We start from the raw sequence: 20,148 nt of genomic DNA, 5'->3' as shown, positions 1-20,148 counted from the left end.
TCGCATTCCCGGTTGTTTGCAGAAAATTTACAGCTGAGTAATAAAAGTTTACGATCGACTCACAAGTTGGATTGGCCACAAGAAGTCATGTGGATTCCATCCATGAACGTGAACTTTTTATTGTGGTTTGTCCGTTCGGAGCGCTCCGCAGAACAGTCCTCCCTGTAAGAGCCTAACCATTGCCAGGGAAACCTGCGCTGGGCGCTCCCTTCGTTACCAGTATTTTTTTTATTAATCTGATTAATAATTATTTCCCCCCCCCATTTAATTTTTTTCCTCCCAGGTGGAGTTGCCGGAAGCTGGGGGCACCTGGGGAGGGGGGAGGGGGAGAGGCAGGAGTTGAGGGCACCTCTCTCTCCCTCCCGGACCTCTAGCCCCCCAAGGGGAGAAGGAATGCGGGAGCAGGAGTTGAGATTGGGAGCTGCAGATGCCTCCCCCCTCCCCTCTCCCAGGCTCTCCCTCCTGCCCCCTTCTTGCAACTCTCCTCAATTTTATTTGGATTTTTTATTATTGGGACTATTTTATTTTTAAATTTATGTAAAGTATATAAGTATGTGTGGAGCTGAGACAGGCTCGGCAGCGGCTCAGAATGAGGGAAGACGAGAAAGAGGGAGAGTGGGAGAGAGAGGCAGAGAGAGGGAGAGGGAGAGTGACAGCAGCGCCCGGTAAGTGTTTCCTTATTGGTTCAAATATGTAACTAATGGTCCGTAGCTGGGTGGCGGTTTCAAGATAAGGACAGCAGCGGCTGGTCTTGGTTAGAGAGGAGAGGGGGCTGCGAGAGGGTGGGCGCGTGGGCAATTATGGGTAGGAAATGTGGAGGGGGGAGAAATTGGGTTAAACTGGAATATTAGGTAGTGGGGGAAGGGTGTTGTCCTGATGTCACTGTGCGCCGAAGTTGGGGGACGGGGGGGGGGGGGCGGCCGCCAGAGAGCTGCGCCTGTGGGGCTCAAGGCCGGGGTCTAGTGCGCTGACCGGCTGCCTGGTGCTCACTGTGTCCTTACCTGTTATTTAGATTTGCGGCCTCTTGGCTAATGGGACTGGGACTGAGGGGGCCCAGAAGCTCAAACTCTCGGGTGGAAGAGAGGACCTGTAGGCTGTAACCCTTAGCCCCCGAGCAAAGTCGGCCCCCCAACCCCCAAACAAACTTTCCAGTGCCCCCGCCTTGCTCCGCAGCCCCCTCCCTCCCGAGAGCGCCACCGCTAGAGCTCGCACATGCGCAGTGCGGGCCCAGGGCCGGGCGGCCGAGCAGGAAGAGAACGGGGCTTGGCGGGCCACAGGGCCTGTTAATTGGCAATTAGGGGGGAGGCTGGTGGCTGGTGCGCGTCAGCGGAGGGGAGAGCGTCTGCCCACCCCTTGCTCCGGCTCTCATTCGAGCGGATGGAAAGATGGGAGGTGCCCTGCACTGCGGGTGGATGGGTGGGGGTGGGGACTCCGTACTCGCCGAGTGCTTGGAGGAACGGGGCCTATCTGCCTTCTCTCCCCCGAGTGGCGTCCCCCAGCCCAACAGCGGCCACCCCACCCAGGATACACACTGGACTGCTTAACCCACCTCGGCCTGCCTGCTCTGGGCTAGGATCAGCCCTGTCTGGGGCGGAGGTGGAAATTGGGGAGGCCCCAGCCTGGGTGGAGACAGGCCCAGGCCTCGCCGGCTGGCGGGGCCCCCAGGGTGAGTGGAGGCAGTGAGAACTCCAGGCGTGGCTGCTCGTGGGGTAGGGACGTCAGAGCTGCGCGGCCCGGAGGGTTTGGGGCGCCCGCGCTCTTCCTAATAATTGGTGCTAATGGCGTGTTGTATAGTCTTAACCCGACACATATGGTTTCATAACACAGTGGCTTAATTTCTTCCAAATGTACGTGGCCCTGAATGTGTTGCAATTTGATATATGACCCCGCCCTGCGCCCTGGCCTGGGTCCGAGGCGGCCCCTATATGTGCGAGCTTCTGTTTATAAAGGGCGACGCACACTCAAACTCTTACACACCCAGGCAGACACACCCCAGAGCTGGGAGAGGGGGCGCATGTTCCTTGAGAGGGCCGTGAGTCTGGGGGCCAGACTCACCTTCAGCCCGAGTCAGGAGCCGCCCCCCATCCTCTCCCAGAGGCGCGACTGGGCTGCTCCGCCAAGCCCGAGTGGGGGAGGGGATCGCTCCTCGATTTCCTGTTTAAACCCTGACCCGTCGCCTGGTGGGGGAGTAGGGGGGAGAGAGAACCTGTTTTTATCAGATTCTTAAAAATATAGTTCGACTGCATTCAAATCAAACCCCTTGGGCTCGAGTTGACGGTGAATCTTCCCTCCCCTCCCCCCACAATCCCCTTCCCTTCCTCTTCTGCCCCCCCAAAATTTCCCTTTCGCAGACGACATAAAGACCTCTGAGGTATTCTCCCGGGGGAAGAAATGGCATTTTCTCTCCCCCTCCCCCCCACCCCCCCAATAGGACTTGTGTGTCGGCAGAGGCATCTGCCGAGGGGCTAATTTCGCGTTCCTTGTTTACGATCGAGAAAAGCGCTTGGCTCTCCCCAAATGGGCCCAGCCCGCCGCCTGCTCCGGCTGCCGCGCGCTCTCCGCCGCTCCTGCGCGGCCCAGGGGCTGCCGCCCCGGAGCCAGGCCGTGGCCACCGAGATCCCGAGTCTGTGGGACCTGAAAAGGGCAAGGGGAGGACAGTGGGCCAGTGGAGGGGCCCCGGAGGCCCGAAAATGGGAGCCTTTCTCCTGGCGTAATGTGGGAACCGCCGACCGGTGAGGCCTCTATTTCTCTTTCGCCTGTATTTTGTCTGCCCCCGCCCCTGCGGATGGCCATACTTGGGGGTGGGGGGGGACAAGTCTCCTTTGTTTGCCCCGGGTAAACAGTTTCTGAAGAAGGCCACTTGGCCCTTGGGGATTCACCTGGGGTATTAAAGGTCCCCCTCCCTTCGTAGGGGTGGGCCTGGGCAAGCCGGAGGTATTTCTCTAGGACTACAGGGGGATCTAACCGAAAGTGCTGTTGGCAAGATTTCAGGGTGTTAGGGTTCGTGCTTGACCGGTTAACAGAACCATCCAGAGATGTCCTTGTATAATATTTTTATCAATTGATTTTCTGTCTCTTCCTGGCTAGGGTCCTGTAGGCACCCAAGCCCTTCACCCCTAGACTCTCATGAGACAGAAGGATGCAGAGAAAGTATAGCAGCAGTGACTGGCCCTGGTTTTCCAGTTTTCTGGTCTGGCCAGGGGATAAACCCAGCCTCAAACGCCAGCCTCCTCCTTCCCTTCTTACTTTCGATTTTTATTCCCTTCCTTCTTTCCTTCCCTGGCACTCAAACAGAAGCACAAGAGGGGCTACCAGTGGCAACTCTCAGCCACCTTGCTGCCAAATCCCCTGTAGACATGGTCCTTAGTGCAGGAGAGCACTGCAGTGATTCTCTAATAATAGTCAGGGCTGCTGAGAATAGAGTCTGGCTCAAGGACTCTACACACCAAGGGCTAGGGGCTGAGCAGAGGCACTGAACCTGTGGGTCAGTGTATGGCAATGCTTCCTGGAACCCAAGCCCCCAGTGTTCAGCTCTGAGCCCACTCTTTAGGTACCTCGGGCCTGCCCCTTACAGGCTTTGTAAGCCCTGGCATGGGCTGTATTTCATGCACCAGTTCCTAGCTAGAAAGAAATGGGCAGAGCAAACCCCTTTTCTCCCTGGTTTGACAGTTGTGATCCTCATGAAGAATGCGACCTTGTTTGGAGAAGGTGGCCTTGTTGGGTTGGCTCTTGTGTTTTAAAACCACGCTTGGTAGCTTTATACACATTATATACAGGCTCAAATGTACAGGCTTAGACTTTTGCATGAATATATACAGACTCACATCTCCTCATTGGTTAATTGTATATTACCATGCCTATATTCCCTCAAACACCTTTTTGTGTGCATGCAAAATTTTGTTAGCCCTTACTAGATGGGCATGGGCTCACGGAGGCACTGGGTGCACCAAGAAGGCTCTCTGTGCATGCTCTACTGAAATGTGGCGTGGTGGAATCGGAATATGCGGGTTTCAGTAAACAACGGGTACTACAAAGGCTCTCTCAGACCTTAATACCTTTTCTGTCCCAGCAGCTGGGCTGGGGAAATACTGATCTCTTCTGCTTTCTCTCCACACCTCCCCCCAAACTTCCCCAACTCAGAGACTTTTACCAGGGGAACCCAGCTGTGTTGAAAGTGAGTTCTGTGGGAAACTCTTCTGTGGGTTATGTGGGCCTTGGAGCAGTGGCCTGGGCCCTGATGTTTAAAGCCTTGCTGGGACCGTGAAGTTGATACGGTGGTCTTTGGGTAGTGGTCTGGGGCAGTTGTGGGCTAGGGTACTAAGAGAGGTCTGTGGAGAAGGTGCCAGAATGGATAAGGGTGCTATGAATGTCTATCCTCCAGCCTTGCTCAGTCTGTCGGTTTACGGGGCCCAAGATTTGCCCAAGTCGTCGTTGTCTGTGGGACAGATTAGGGGTTCTCTAAGTTCCCCAAATATTCAGATATGGTTGCTAATGGGACTTTGTTTTAATCCTGTCTGCTACCTAAGCCGGGAGAAGGCTGATGGGGCAGTGCCAGAGGGTCTGACAGCCTGTGGGCCTGGAGCATTGAGTGTGATCCAGGGCAGGCAATTTACCAGCCTCCTTTTCTAGCCTTTCGCCCTTCTGGAGCCACGAAAAGACAGAACAAGGGGGAAATATAAATGTCCTTGAAAAAACCGATAAAAGAAAGTAAGGACAGGAGAGGGGCTGTCGGCATTTTCCTCTACTCCTAGGCGATCAGGTTCCTCCTAAGGCTCTCCTGTCCAGACATGCTATGGGTACCGAGGCATGCAGCTTTCTTCCACCTTCTCTCTGCTGGCACCAAGAGCGCCCTTGGGCTTTCAGGCCTCAGGCACCCCTGGGTGCTGGTGTGATGTTACCCCCAATTGTGCCCCTCCCCTGGCCCATGGCCTCTGCCACAGCGGTGCAGCTGCCCCTGTTTATTGTGTCTGTGAAGAGTTGTTTACTTGTTTTGTCTGCTGCCACCCTGCGTCTGAAACCCGCCAAACCAGCAAACTCACCCAGGAGAACAAAGTGCAGCGCTACCCTGGACTCCCTCTCTTTCCGGCACCCTGCTCCAGTCCTTACCTCCTCCCTCACTCTCTTTCTGAAGGGAGGAAGCAGAAATTGTTCTAAAATAGGGCAGCTGTTTATAGGGTTGGGGGAATTATGGGGACACCATAAACCTCCGGTGTCCTGGTGGTGGAGAGACTTTGAGCAGCCCTCCCTTTGCCTCCAGCTTTTTTTCCTTCCCCCTGGCAACTGCTTGGTTAAGGGGGCCACAGTCATTGAGAAAGTTGAACCCCCCTCATCCCTCTCCCCCACTCCTTTCTGCAGGAGTTTTCCCTGAGACACAGGTTGTTGGGTTTTAAATCAGAGTAATGTTGGCAGATTCATAAAGCTAGATAAAGCATGTCGCTCACCCTCCCTTCTCTTCAGCCCCCCAAAATAGCAGTGAATTTAAGCAAATCCTACAAAATTAAATTGCCCCTTCACTAAAGATCCTATAAATTTCCAATTCCGCCAGGTGTAGAGTCGGAGAGGCCACTGTTTGCCTCTAATTTTGCTCCTGGCTATCAAATCTAAAAGAGTATCATTGAAGTAAGTAATATTCTCCTTTCTGAAATTAATTCCCCCCTCCCCATCTCTCTCCCTCTTTTCACCAGCACAGATTAAATGGTTCTTTCAGATCTGCAAACAATAAAGGATAAAATTATTTATAGGGAAATGAGGTCTATGTTTCATTGTTGGCTTATTGTTCCAGAACATAATAACATTTTATTTTCAAGTGGGAGAACTTAGACCAGGGGAAGAAGGAGGGAAAGAAAAAACAAGTGAGGGGAGACAGGGCACCCACACACAAAACTCCTGCTGTATATAACTTCTATGACATTTACAATTTCCTTATGACAACTCACTGTGACGTCATAAATGCCACGTTCTCGAATTTTATAATTCTCATAAACCTCTAAAATCGGTCGCAGCAGTGCTTGCTCAGTGTGGAGGGATAAAAGAGAAGCCAGGAGGTTGGGAATCCTATGGCCTCATTCTGGGGACCAAAAATATTCTGAATATTCTGGATTTTCATTTTTCCTCCTGGACCATGCCAAACCACTTGCTTTGCCTCCCTGAAATGTCACGGGGGATCTGAGTTCCATCCCCATTCCTGAAGGCTCTCTGTATGCCCCCTCCTCAGCTGATAATCAGCTGCTTGGGATAGAGGTGGAAGGCTTGGGGGCCAGGCCCCAAAAGCCAGAAATGATTTCTTCCAGAAGGAACTAACAGGGCCTCAAGACCGCGTATGATGGGACAGAGATTCTTGGGACCTATTTTATTTTTTAACCTTTAGCCAGAAAAGTGAATTGAGAAGCCAAACAAACGCCAATGTGGGAGTTGATGTCTGCTGATGGTAGCAGCATTAAGTGGAGTGGTAGTAATGAAAGGTCAGGCAGAAATCTGGAAAGAGAGCCGGAGGAGAGAAAATATGATGTGAGTTAGCAGAGCCCCTCCATGTATGTTTCTTCTCTGTTTAATGGCAAATAAAACAAAAGCAGCTTGGGCAGCCTCTAAACCTCTTAGCTCAAAAGAGGAGTCACCAGCCCAGGCCTCCGAGGTGTTTGAGGCAGTTCTCAGGCACTTGACATGCCCCATCTGGCCTCTTCCTTCTTCCCCCCTCCCTGTGGACCCCCAATTTTATTCATCTGGCCAGCTTGGGCCCTGTCCCCATAATACTAGCACCCCCAAATGGAATCCATTTCCCGGTTGGGTGTGTCAAATTTCACTTTTCTCCAAGTGCCTCCGTGCCTGAACTTTGAAAGAAGGATCATTTTGGGGAATGCAATGTGTATATGGGGAGGTATGTGCTCAGACAACCTCTCCCACGTTTCTATGAGAAACTGGGGGCTCCTAGAGTGAGCTATTCTTTGATGTCCCCAAGCAGACTCAGTTCCTGCGTACAGGTTCTCTGGTGGACTGAGAGACTCTTTGCAATCCTTTTACTCTGGATTCTGTGGGGATCAAAGGAGCTCATGCACAAAAACTAGGCATTTGGAGTAGGATTTTTAAAAATTTTTAAATAAAAAATCTAATCATAAGCTAGTCCGGGCCAACCGAACAGTCGCTTTAGAACAGCAAAGCCTTAATCAAACAGTGCAATTGTGAAGTGAGCTGAACAACTATTGAAACTCAGCTTTCTCTGCAAGAGGGATTTCAGCACTTGCCCAGTGGCACAAAAGGGGCCTGTGGGGCAACAGCTCCTCTCCAGCTCTGGAAATTAAGAATTGGCGGGGTGGGTCAGGCAGCTGCAGTGGCTTCCAGGCAGCCAAACGCCCGCCGCCGCGGCGGAGGCCGAGCGCTGAGTCCTGCGGCTCGAGTGTCCGGGTCCCTGAGCAGCCTCCGGAGGCGCCGAGCTGTAGCTGGTGGTGCGGGCAGCCGCGAATGGAGTGTGTGTGTCTGTGTGCGAGGCCGGGTGGGTCACAGACATCGGAGCGCAGAGTTGGGGGATCTAGGGACAGAGAGAAAAGACTAGCAGAACACAAACTCTAGAAAAGATTGCTCCCAAATAAAAATTCCAGATCTCATCCCTCTCACTTCAGATACCCTTCCCTAAGAAATTAATATATTTTCCCGAGCAGAATGGAAAGCAAAGGCATGCAAGGTGAGGCCTGCCTACGAACCCCTTCTGGGCCAGAGCCCCGATCCACTCACCCTCTTCCCTGTTCAGAGGTACACAGGCTCCCAGGCCCTGGCCTGGAGCGGGTAAGGCCAGAGTAGGAGCACTTGATTCGCCCTGGGAAACCCTCAAGTGCCCAGCCTCCGATTGGACCCTTAGCCTTGGGGACTCCAGGCGAGTGACTGCCCCCCACTCAGGCCCCTGGCATGCCTGCAGTAAGTTTCTCTCCTCTAATTAGTGCTTGAGAAAAGCATGTGTTTTGGATGGGGGGGGGGGGACTGGAGCAGCAAAAGGCAACTTTCCCCCTTTATTCCTGTTCTGTTTTTTGAATTCTGTTTTTGAATCCACTAATTACAGCTCCCAAAGCAAAAATCTGCTTTCGCTGCCAAACCCCCTCGGAATGCCTGATTTCCGAGGCCGAAAGGGCAGAGCAACTCCGAGACCTGCGGGCCTGATGGGGGGTGTTCTCTGATTCTCTAGGCTTGTTTTATGGAAACAAAGAACAAGTTCTCCCCCCTTCCCAGGACTTGTGCATATTTACAGAGCTCAACTGCAGTTTTAATAAAACATCTGTTCTTGCTTCTGTTGATGAGTTTCCATAATTGTTTTCAGACAAATTTAACAGGAAAATATAAATATATTTAGAAAAACCCAAATCCCAGCTTTCTCCCCATAGACAGTTGTTCTTTTGCCAAAAAAAGAGAGAAAGAAATTAACATAAAATGAGAAAAGGAAAATTTAATCCAATGGAGAGAAGATCGGGCTCATCTGACCTGCTCTCCCCCTTGGAGCGAATCCTTCCAGCAAATTTCAGCTGCATAATTAAAGATCTAACTGAAAGAAGGAAGCTTCTGTCCTCAGAAACGGAAGGTGATGGGGGAGAGTGTGTTGGAAATTAATTTTGCTTTAAGTCTTTAAGCTTTGGGGGAAATTATTTGTGTTTCTGCTTCCCCTTCTCTCCCCCTTCCAACATTTCTGCCTTTTTCCCCCAGCAGCTGGTTTCTGTTCATTATAAATCGGCGAGACCTTTCAGTCTCTGCCCTCTGTTTAGGGACGTAATAAAACACTTAACTTTCCGGGGCTGAGACTTACATTCTGCTCCTCAGGTCGCCCACCCCTGTGCCCACCACCTTTAGGCCCCAAAGGAGGCTCTCCCCAACTTTGAGGCCCCTTTCCCCTCTAGACTTGTTTTAGGAGGGGCTCAAAGAAACTCAGGCATCCTTGCTGGGGAGCTGCAGCACGTGTTTCCCCAGAAGCCCCTTCTTTTTTCCAAGGTCCTTCCTTCCCCCACCTACCCATAAAAGAGATTTAAAAATACATAGAAAATCAACACTCATTGAAAGCAAAACTTCATTAAGACGTCCTATCTCCCATCATTCAATTTGTTGTACATTGCAACAATTTAATATCTTGAAGGAAATATCACTGACATGATTTATCCCTCTAGCAATCTCTTTCTGAAATGGGGTGTGTGTGTGTGGAATTTACTGTTTTTTTGGCCTGTTCTACATGTTACACTTCTACCCTTAGGGCAGAAATGAGGCTGGGAACTCTGAGAGCGGCTACTTGTGTCCAGGGGTGCACTGACTTGTTCCTTAGCTCAGCCCCCTGGGTCTCCCCGCCCCTAGTTCTCTCTCTCTCTCTCTCTGTCTCTCTGTCTCTCTCTGTCTCTCTGTCTCTCTGTCTCTCTGTCTCTCTCTCTCTCTCTCCCCCCCTCCCTCCCTCCATCCCTCCCTCTCTCTCCCCCTTTTGCCCTCCAGGGGGCCTGGAGCCCCAGCCAGCTGTTGGAAACCTCTGTCCAGGCATGCCATGAATTGGAGGACAACTGGATTCTAGAGCGGAAAGCAATTCACACTAGTGTCTGTGTTTGTATACCAGCCATGTCACCCCAAAATGAGACAATTCATCTCAAAATTTCGTTCTTAATTTAAGAACCCTCCTCTACCCTTTTACCTTCATCTCCTTGGGGAGAGGAAGGTATGGTCCAAGAGGAGGAACCTTTGTAATTACAGGGGTCTTTCCCCTACCCTTCTAAATACCAACGAATTTTCTTCTCTGAAGGACTGAACCTGTATTTTTAAAAGCCAATACAGATTGTCTGGCAGGAAGACTCTTCAACCCAGTAAGGAGCTAACATGTATTAACTAACATGTTGTCGCCTCCAGCTCCTGCACACTGTCTGCTTTTGGGTTTGAAACTTTATTTTTCCCCCCTAGCGACACTCCAGGGAAACCTTAACGTTACAGAAGATGAATAAACGAGTTTTTTCCCAGCATAGTCCCGTTTATGGCTTTATTGCTACCCATTGATTACTCCGCTTTGTTACACAGAAGGAAAAGATCATAAAATCCGGCGACATCCGGGTCCTTGTTATAGCCAGTCCTCCCCCCCAAAAAAAATGATGAAGGGAAAATATGAGCTTCCACTGCTCCCTTCACTTGCCCTACCACCCCTTCTTTGTCAACTCAAAGCATTTTTAGCCTATGTCACGATAGCAAATTAAGTTTGGTTTAATCAGGAGTAAAACCCCATCTGCACACCTTCCGCTGCTTCAGTTCATCCACTGCGGCTCCCTCAGAAACCTCGGACTCAGCTGCCTTTTCCTAACCTCTTCCTTTTTCTCAGCCTCAAGGTGGAAATAGAAGGGGGTGGGGGCTGCTGAGAGGCTGGGCCCCACCAGGTGTGGCTGGCCCTTGGGTGAGAGCTCCCTGGGAGCACTTTGCTGGAATCTCCAAGCTCCAGAGCTCAGGTCCAGGGGTCCCTCCCTTAGCAGGGCAGAGAGTCCAGAGGGGGCAGGGGGCTTCTGACATGTGCAGGGGCTTGAGCTTGCAAGATGCTAAGTGTCCATCAGAGCTCCACCAGCCTTCTCTTTCTGGCTGGACCTTATGTGAATTACCCCACTGGCCCTCGCTGGCTCCAAATCATAAATTCTCACCAACATAAACAGGAGTTGATGTGTCTAGAAAGACTCTGAGTTCTTTCTTCTTCCTTCCTTTCTCTCTCTCTCCCACCTTTTACTTCTTTTTCTCCCTTTTCTATTGTATTTTTATACAATCTCCCTTTTAGGCAAAAATGCTGCCAGAGTTTCCCCCAAAAGGGGGTCCAGAAGAAGAGGCAGAAGGGAGCTAGGAGGAAGGGGAAAGCAGTTGCCTGGCCCCTTTGCCCACCTCAGCTCTGCCACTCTACCCTCAAGTCTCACCCTTACCCCTTGAGACCTGCTTGCTCCCCACATGCCCCCTACATCCAAGGCTCTCAGCCACACCCTCCTTCCTCTGAGCACCACGTTTATGAATTTCTTCCTACTCTTGATTTAAAAAATGTTATTGGGGAAAAATATACTGGTTTGGTGGTGAGGACTCACTTCATGGAGAATAAAACCAGGATTTCCTATAGGATTTCTGGGGATCCCCCCCCCCCTGAGCTGGGAGGGATCTCCTCCGTGGAGAAATCAGGATGTAATTTTAGAAGGGAGCAGATATAAAAGATGAAATCAGGTTGAAAATACAGGGATTCTCCAGCCCTGGCTCTGGCCACTGCACAGCAAAGTTAGCTGGGTCTGAGAGATTTCCTGGGAGTGCAGCTCTCCTTCCCTGGGCCCCAAGGCCCTGCTCACGGAAATTCACCCTTCCTTCACCTCCAAATCAGTTCCCTTACGTGTATATATTTTTTAAAAAATCCAAGTCTTACTTTCAAAGCACACACTTAGTCTCAACTAGGGAATCAACAGAAGCAGAAGCGATTTTTTTCCCCCTTCTTGACATCTGGCTTGCGATTGGCTGGAAGGGGGTCAGCTGACTTTGTCATTTTGTCTGTCCTGGATTGGAGCCGTCCCTATAACCATCTAGTTCCGAGTACAAACTGGAGACAGAAATAAATATTAAAGAAATCATAGCCCGACCAGGTAAAGGCAAAGGGATGAATTCCTACTTCACTAACCCTTCCTTATCCTGCCACCTCGCCGGGGGCCAGGACGTCCTCCCCAACGTCGCCCTCAATTCCACCGCCTATGATCCAGTGAGGCATTTCTCGACCTATGGAGCGGCTGTTGCCCAGAACCGGATCTACTCGACTCCCTTTTACTCGCCACAGGAGAATGTCGTGTTCAGTTCCAGCCGGGGGCCGTATGACTATGGATCTAATTCCTTTTACCAGGAGAAAGACATGCTCTCAAACTGCAGACAAAACACCTTAGGACATAACACACAGACCTCAATCGCTCAGGATTTTAGTTCTGAGCAGGGCAGGACTGCGCCCCAGGACCAGAAAGCCAGTATCCAGATTTACCCCTGGATGCAGCGAATGAATTCGCACAGTGGTGAGTTTTACAGCTCCGAGATATAAATTAAATAAACTGAACTGGCTTTATGACCGGCTTCCCTAGAAGAACGGGCGGAGAGAGTTTTTTATGGCCCCATAAAAACAATCACGCTCGTCTCCTCGCCGACGCCGAGACAGGGCCCCCTCTTCTGCCCCCTCTGCTCGCCTCCCGCTCGCTCGCAGGGGCCTGGCCCCCTCGGCCCCTGACGGATTGGAGGGCTCCAAGGCGAGCTGAAGGGGCAGAAGCAGGGCAGGGGAGGAGGGGAGGAGGCAGGGGGTGGGGGAACCCCCAAAGTCGAGTCAGTCTAAGGAGAAGGGAGGGGTAGAGGAGGGGGCAGAAAAGTGGGGGAGAAGTTTCCTAGGAGCTAGGGTGCTTGGGGAGGTGGGGGAGTCCAGCCGTTGAGAAATGGGGCCCTCATCCCCAGTGTTTGGGATTTTTTTCAAAAACCAGCTTTTAGATTTACAGCTTTCTGCCTGGTTCTTGCCCCCACCCCCCCACCCCCATTCTTTGGGACACACACCTACCAACCTATGGGGGGAAAAGGAGTGAAGTTGGGCTCCTGGCTGTACCCCTCGTGGGGGTGGGGCAGGGCAAAAGCGAGAAGGCTGGAGCCCGAGGGGGCCCTGAGCTGCTGGTTAAGTTGGAAGAGTCAGGACCTGGCTGGGCTACGCCGCCTGCGGAGGAAGCCCTGCTGATTGTTTTTAGTGTGTTTTGTGCCCGGATCTCTAGGGGTCGGCTACGGAGCGGACCGGAGGCGCGGTCGCCAGATCTACTCGCGGTACCAGACCCTGGAACTGGAGAAGGAATTTCACTTCAACCGCTACCTAACTCGGCGCCGGCGCATCGAGATCGCCAACGCGCTCTGCCTGACCGAGCGACAGATCAAAATCTGGTTCCAGAACCGCCGGATGAAATGGAAAAAGGAATCTAATCTCACGTCCACGCTCTCAGGGGGCGGCGGAGGGGCCGCGGCTGACAGCCTGGGCGGAAAAGAGGAAAAGCGGGAAGAGACAGAAGAGGAGAAGCAGAAGGAGTGACCTGGACTGTCCCTGCCGCCCCCTCTCCTCCTCCTTCCCCCCTGCTCCCTCCTGATCACACTCTCTGTATTTATCACTGGCACAATTGGTGTGTTTTGACTCCCTCAGACAAAATTAGGGAGTCAGATATGGACCTGAAAGTAAACTCTGGACCCCCTCCCTCGCCGCACAAACTCTCACGACTCGCCTCCTCCTCGCTCCCTCGCTAGCTCGCTCTCGGCTTGTCTGCAGGCCCCTTCCCCGCCCAGGCCTTGGGGGCTCTGCCCCTGAACCTCACTTCAGACTCCACTGTTCTCCCTCAAATGAGGACTTGGCCTCCCACCCCTAGGTGCCCCCGCCCCCCGCGCAGAGAGCCGGCTCCCGGGCCCGGGGCCTCCACTCCGGGGCCTTAGGGCTCGGCCTGCGGCCGGGCAGGGTGGGAGGCCCGAGGAGGTCGAATCTCGGCCCCACAGCAACCCCCAGGGCCTCCCCGCAGCCCCCGCCCGGCCCCTCTGCCCCAGCAAATGCCCAGCCCAGGCGAATTGTATTTAAAGAATCCTGGGGGTCATTATGGCATATTACAAACTGTGACCGTTTCTGTGTGAATATTTTTAGCTGTATTTGTGGTCTCTGTATTTATATTTATGTTTAGCACCGTCCGTGTTCCAATCCCATCTTAAAAGGGGAAAGAAAAAAAAAAAAAGAGAGGGAAATTACAAAAAGAGAGAAAAAAAGTGAATGACGTTTGTTTAGCCAGTAGGAGAAAAAAATAAATTAAAAAAAAAAAATCCCCTCGTGTTACCCTCCTGTATAAATCCGACCTCTGGATCCGTTCTCGAATATTTAATAAAACTGATATTATTTTTAAAAGTTTATATCGGGATTTCTGTGAATTCGCTCGTGCGTCTGCCTCGGGGTGAAAGTTGGAGCAGGGCGCCCAGAGCTCCGCGCCCGCCTGCCGCCTGCAAGCCCCCAGCCCCTCTGCTCGCCTTTCCGGAGCCGGGCGCCAGCCCTGGCCTCCCCCTCTTGGTGATCGCGCAGGGGGCTGGGAGGTCTCTCTGGGCTCCCTACACGGAGCAACACACTCACCCCGCAAAAAAGGCCGCTTGGGATTTCGATGGGGGGGGGGGAGCCGGAGTTAGTCGGATTGGTCTCCAGCCCCACACAGGCCTTTCTTCTGCCTGTGGTAGTCTGGGGTCCGTCTTCTGAACCCCGAGCCCCCAAAGTCCAGAAAAACAGCATTATCCAGGGCACCAGGGCACCCCTGCCCACTCTCCAAGTGAGGAGGGGGCGCCCTGTGACCAGCCCCCTGCCTACGCCAGGCAGACAGTTGCGAAACGTGGCGGAGGCGGAGAGCAAAGGGGGAAAAGAAGACGGCGGGATTCGAGCCTTTCGCCGGGACTGAGCGATTCAAGGACATATGGAAAAAGAAAGCCTGGAAACCGAGCTCTCGCCTGCTCTGGGACTCCTGACCTGGCCGGGACAAAATTTCTTCTCCCTTACAGCCTCAGCCTCAGCCTCAGTCTGGTCCCTCACTCTTTCTTCTCCCCTCAAACTCGGCAGTGAGGAGCGCAGCCAGGCCTTAACCTTTCCCCAGCTCAGGCCTTCTCTCCCTAAGCCCAGCCGGAGAAACCTGAGTGGACCTAGAGGGTGAGGTAGTAAGGGGGTCTCCCAGAGAGAGAAAAAACCCCGTCAGTTTTCCAGACCTTCTAGATCCCCGCCAGCGCCCCCTCCAGCGCCTCCGCCTGCGGGGGGGCGGGGGGGAGGCTTCTCCTGGCAGGGGCGGAGATTTCCTGGGGAGAGGCAGGCCGGAAAGAATAAGACTTGGGGATTGGGGAGGGGGTAGGAAAGGGGCCGAATGGCTGTATAGCCCCTGACCATGGACTGTGAAGGTTGCCCAGGCGCCTGCTCTGCCCACCCCCTTCCCCCCACTCCCAGTCAGGTTGGTTCTGAGCTTCCATATAGCTCAGAAATTGCTCTCCTGTAGTGGACGTTATGGATCCAAGTCCTGTGGAGAGCCTGGTCCACAGGCCTTTCCCCCATAGGGCACAAAATAGGCCTTGTCCTCTTCCCTGCTCTTATAATATTTGTGGAGGCTTGAATCTTGCTTTTCCACGCCCTCAATTAACATCTATTTTCTATCCAAAATATCTGACATAGGTATCACATGAGGGTCATACACAGGGATGTAGAGCAGTCTTCCAGGCCATTGTGTCTGGTTCTACACACACACACACACACACACACACACACACACACACACACACAGGCGCACACAGGCACACACACGCACATACGTTGAAAATTGCCTTGTTGCCACTCTGGGGCCTCTGGCATGGTGAGGAGGTATACTCAGCTACCCTGGCTCCTCACCTCCAGGCTCATCCCAGAGTCCGCAGTACTCTCAGCCTCATGACCCTCAACCCCCATCTAGTCCTGCCCACCCAGGATACCTTCTCCTGGGCATCCTGTCTACCTCTCCAGAGGCTTGGTTCATTTTTCCCTGCTCTGACAGGCACCTTCTCATCAATAGCAGCGCCTTGAGACATTCAAGGAGAGGGACCTCCAAGGAGAGAGACCTCCAACCTGAGATAAGCCCCCTCGGAAGTCCAACCTGGGCAGCCCCCCCCCCCCCAGGTCCCCTTCCCTCAGCCATTTTTGAAGATTGGAAGGCCCTGAGGGTGAGGAGGACAGGTCTATCAGTAACAAAAAAAACCATCAGTGCATCCTAAAGGAGGCCTCATCCTTCCTTAAAATTAAATACAATTTAAAAGGCCATTTCAGGGGTTTATTGCAGTAACAACCAGCTTCTCTACAGGGTAGAAAATCCAGCGGTCTGGAAGGCGAGCCGGCGCGCCAGGCTGCAATTTCTCCAAGTCGGCACCAGGTGTCGCTGTGGGCTCGTTGTCCCGGCTACCCCCAATTCCAAGAACCATTTTTTCCTCCCCCTTCTCTCTCTTTCTCTCATTCCCTCTCCCCCTTGGTTAGGCTTTGCCAACATATCAAGATGCGTTTCGCCGGCTTCCATCACTAACCTCCTGGAGGTCATCAAGCCAAATTTATGAGTGGCCGCTGGAGTCACGTGACTCTATTTAAGGCTCCCTTATTTGGGAAGAGCGCATAGGATAAAGAAAGAGATATCTCCACCTATAAATTGTGCACTTTGGAGAACAAAAAACCCCTCAACTTCAAAGAGTCACAAATCACCCTTAATCAAAAAGGGTGCAGAAATTTTTTTTGGGCCCTCCCCGCCATGAGCTCCTACGTAGCCAATTCATTCTATAAGCAGAGCCCCAATATCCCTGCCTATAACATGCAAACTTGTGGGAACTATGGATCGGCCTCAGAGGTGCAGGCATCCAGGTACTGCTACGGCGGATTGGACTTAAGCATCACTTTCCCACCGCCTGCGCCTTCCAACTCTCTCCACGGGGTAGACATGGCTGCCAACCCCCGGGCTCACCCCGACCGCCCCGCCTGCAGCGCCGCGGCCGCTCCGGGACACGCTCTGGGCAGAGACGAAGCGGCTCCTCTGAACCCCGGGATGTACAGTCAGAAGGCGGCTCGCCCGGCGCTGGAAGAGCGAGCTAAGAGCAGTGGGGAGATCAAAGAGGAGCAGGCGCAGACAGGGCAGCCTGCCGGACTGAGCCAGCCACCGGCCCCGCCACAGATTTACCCGTGGATGACCAAACTGCACATGAGCCACGGTAAACTTTAGGACTTCATTTTGCGCGCTCGGGTCCGCCTGGGTTTTATAGGCCATGCGGGGCAAATAAAGAAAAAAAACCTGCGGCCATAAATTTTACGATCCAGGCATCAATGGCTCGTAAAACTGTCCACTAAAAGGCTTAGAGGCTGTGTGCGCCCAAATTTACGACGACATAATTGGATCATAGGAACAAAACGTGTATAAAAGGCAATATTCAATTTTTGGGGGAGAGGGAGGGAGTTAAAAAAATAGAGGGATCTGAAGGGTGAGGAGCGCGGGGCTCCAGAGCGGGGATCCCCCCGCGGCTCCCTCCCTCCCCTGTGGAGCCGGCTCGGCCTGCGCTCGCCGCTCCGGAGGATTCCAGCGACTTGGGAGGGGCGGGAGGGGGGTCCCCGGTGCTCGGATCTCGAGGGTGCTTATTGTTCGGTCCGAGCCTGGGTCTCCCTCTCCCCCCACCCCTCAGCCCCTCCGGCTGCTGAGTGAAGGCTGCGGCGGAAAGTTTCCTGCCTGGGCGGAGGCGCCTCTCCCGGGGCTGGCGGGGCCGGGCCCGCCTGCGGCCCGCCGGGCCTGTCTAGCCTTGCTCGCCTCACGTCCCTCCGGCCGCGGGTAGGGGCCTGGGGCTCGGGTGGGGACGCTGAGGCGCTGCACGCTATTCACCCCTTCCTGGCTTGGGGGGGCTTATATTCCAGAGACAGACGGCAAGCGGTCCCGAACCAGTTACACGCGCTACCAGACTCTGGAACTGGAAAAAGAATTCCACTTTAACCGCTACCTCACTCGCCGCAGGCGTATAGAGATCGCCAACAACTTGTGTCTCAACGAGAGACAGATCAAGATCTGGTTCCAGAACCGCAGGATGAAGTGGAAGAAAGATTCCAAAATGAAAAGCAAAGAGGCTCTTTAGAGGCAGCGGGGAGGCCCGCCAAAAGCACCCCGAGCTCGTTTCACTCCCCTCGCCTTTCCTTTTCGGTTTTCCTCTCTGTATGTTGGGGCAAGGGCGGTGGCGAACACCCGCTCCCCGGCCTCAGAGACAAAAGCGCTTTCCCTTGGCATTCCGCACCCCCACCGACCCCGGGTTCCCCCGGGGCTGCCCGCGCTGTCTTGACTCCCCTCAGTTCTGCTCAGCTCTTGGGCCCCAGGGCAAGCTCCGCAAGGTCCCAGGGCTGTGGTCTGTGGGCTGGCGCTGACCGGGCTGGCGCTCACCATGCCCGCCTGGGTCGCCTCTCAGGCGTCCAGCCCCAGCTTGACCTGCCCGAGTCAGGTGGGCCCTGAGGTTGCTGCAGGCTGGGAGCCCCGACCCTCCAGCCTCGCCCTCTCCTTTGTTCCTGGTTTAGGCTGGCCGGGCGGCTGCGGGCTGGCGAGAGAGTGGTTTTGCCACCGGGAGTCCGGCGCCAGACTCGGGGTGCTTCGTTATAGCGACTAAACTCAAATTGTTCATTTTTAAATGATTTGCATAATAAAAGGGGGAGATGACTGAAGTCCGCCTAGGGCCCCTTTGGTTGTCCTAAGCTCTCCAAACCTTTTCCCCAACCCCAAAGCCCGGGAACCTCTCCAGCCTGCTCCCTCTGCATGCCCTCTCAGGCCCCAGCCTCAGACCACTAGCTAGCTCAGCTATTGAGGTTCCCTGCCACCGGACCCCAGCAAGCAGTCCTAGAGGTTCCTGACTGCCAGTAGTCCCTGCCACGACTTTTTGTGCCCTCCTGCCCCATCGCTGTTGTACAACTATTTATTGACTCCAGGTCTTTCCTGAAACTATATTTTGTCATATCAAATAAAGACAAAGAGAGAACAGGACTAAAAATGCAGTGGCTCCTCTCTGTTTGGGGCATGTATTGGGCAAAAGTGTTCAAATAGGCTGTGAGGTGTAGGGGGAGGCCCACAGCCTTTAAGCCTCTCCTTTAAAGGAATTTTTAGGAGCTTCTTGGGGTATTGAGACAAGGGAGGTGAAACTGAGCTCCTGTCCTGATCCCTGGCTCCAAGAAGGGCCTCCGTGGGAAGGGGAGGACACCCAGTGCCTGTACTGGCCTGTTCCATGCTGTGACGGTCCAAGGCATTCAGGCCTCTGCACCCCATTCCCACCTTGGCTGGGTGGATCTGGGGCCTCTAGACTGACAGCGGCCCTCTCTGCATGCCAGAACAAATCTGCAGGGACTGGTGGCTCTGCAGTACTCAGACTCAGGCCCTTCTGGAGATCTCTCCCAGGGCTAAGTGGTCCCTGAGGGACCTTGATGGACATAGAGGGCTGAGCCCTCAGCCTAGGGTCTCATTTGGTTTCAGAAGGATCTCAGAAAGAGTTGGTGTTGCTTGATAAAGGGGTGCTGGGGAAGTTGGAGGAGGTGTGCCTCAGCTTTCTGATACTGGCAGAGGGTGAGTAGGGAGGGCAATCTGCAGGGTGTATCTGCCTGGCAGGAATCATCAGACTGTCTCCCCACTTTCTAAGGCCTAGGGCTATGCAGAACAATTAACTGGGAAAGGAGCTGCATAGACCAGTGCCTGAGTTGCTTCTGTTTGCCATCATTTATCTCAGTCTCTGGGATTTTTGTGTAGGGGGAGGGTGGGCGAAAGGGAAGGGGAAAAGGCAGATAATTCAGGTGGTGCCTGAGGCTGGCTTAGGCCCATGCTCTGCTCTGATTCAGGCTCTTGGGATGAGATGGGGGAGGAAGTACTTTATAGGAGAAACAAATGTGGGAAGGTTCCATAAAACTTTACTGCATTTCCTCTCCCACCTCCCACAATGGGGTAATTTCCTGGAGCCAAGCCTAGGCCCCCCACACTGGGGTGGGGGGAAAGGTTCAAGAGCTGGGCTAGATGGCTTCTCCAGCAGCCAAGAGGGAAAGGGAGCATAGAGGCTCTGGGGAGGGGTAAGGGGAATATTTATGATTATTAATGCTGATGCTCCTTGGATTTATTATAAGGACTGACTTCTCTGCATCCTATTGCCTAAGCCACCTGCCATTTTTTAAAAGACCCAAGAGCCTTTCCTCACCCCATGTTAGCACGTAGGAGGCCTCACCAAATGTTTATAGAGCTGCACCCATTGCTACACCCTGCTTCACACTGCACTCACTCAAACCAGATTAGGGCTCCCGAAATGTCTCTCCTCCACTAGCACACAGCACACAGCCCAGCACCAACTCACCTCCTCTCTCTCCCTCCCTATCTCTCTCTCTTTCTCTCTCTCTCTCAAATAAAATGTGTAATTTTCATCAGGGAGTTATTTTAATTTTTTCTCCATGCTGAGTAAAACTATTGGGCAAGCGGTGAAGCGTGGAGAAGCACTGGCGTCTCCAATGGGTAACAGTTAACTAAGAAAGAGGCCCTGGCGTCCGCCATCACCTGCCCCAGCCTCCCTGGCTGCCAAGGCCCTGAGCTTCCTCCCCAGGGGATACGCCACCCCAGGGAGAGAACCAAGGGC

At 53.3% G+C, this 20,148-nt stretch overlaps 2 protein-coding genes across 5 annotated transcripts; both read left to right on the top strand.

The window, feature by feature from the left end:
* Nucleotides 1–144: 144 nt before the first annotated feature.
* HOXC6 (homeobox C6) lies at nucleotides 145–13,898 on the top strand (the record flags this gene model as incomplete). 4 transcript variants are annotated; one of them, XM_081130963.1, is made up of 3 exons in its annotated part: nucleotides 145–665; nucleotides 11,660–12,005; nucleotides 12,738–13,898. In XM_081130963.1, 2 exons carry the CDS (start codon nucleotides 11,852–11,854, stop codon nucleotides 13,043–13,045), a joined length of 462 nt encoding a protein of 153 aa, XP_080987089.1. In that variant the 3' UTR covers nucleotides 13,046–13,898. The 4 variants fall into 4 exon arrangements, with proteins under 4 accessions (XP_080987089.1, XP_080987087.1, XP_080987088.1 ...); XM_081130961.1 differs by having other exon boundaries at nucleotides 152–665; nucleotides 11,706–12,005; nucleotides 12,738–13,892; XM_081130962.1 differs by lacking the exon at nucleotides 145–665 and adding an exon at nucleotides 2,474–2,732.
* A 2,379-nt stretch (nucleotides 13,899–16,277) lies between these two features.
* On the top strand, nucleotides 16,278–18,529 carry HOXC5 (homeobox C5; the record flags this gene model as incomplete). The annotated part of the gene is made up of 2 exons (XM_081130964.1): nucleotides 16,278–16,731; nucleotides 17,423–18,529. 2 exons carry the CDS (start codon nucleotides 16,278–16,280, stop codon nucleotides 17,635–17,637), a joined length of 669 nt encoding a protein of 222 aa, XP_080987090.1. The 3' UTR covers nucleotides 17,638–18,529.
* Nucleotides 18,530–20,148: the final 1,619 nt, after the last annotated feature.

This window comes from Miniopterus schreibersii, assembly GCF_964146895.1.
Source record: "Miniopterus schreibersii genome assembly, chromosome: 2".
Classification (NCBI taxonomy): domain Eukaryota; kingdom Metazoa; phylum Chordata; class Mammalia; order Chiroptera; family Miniopteridae; genus Miniopterus; species Miniopterus schreibersii.
This window is presented reverse-complemented; position numbering and strand designations above follow the sequence as displayed.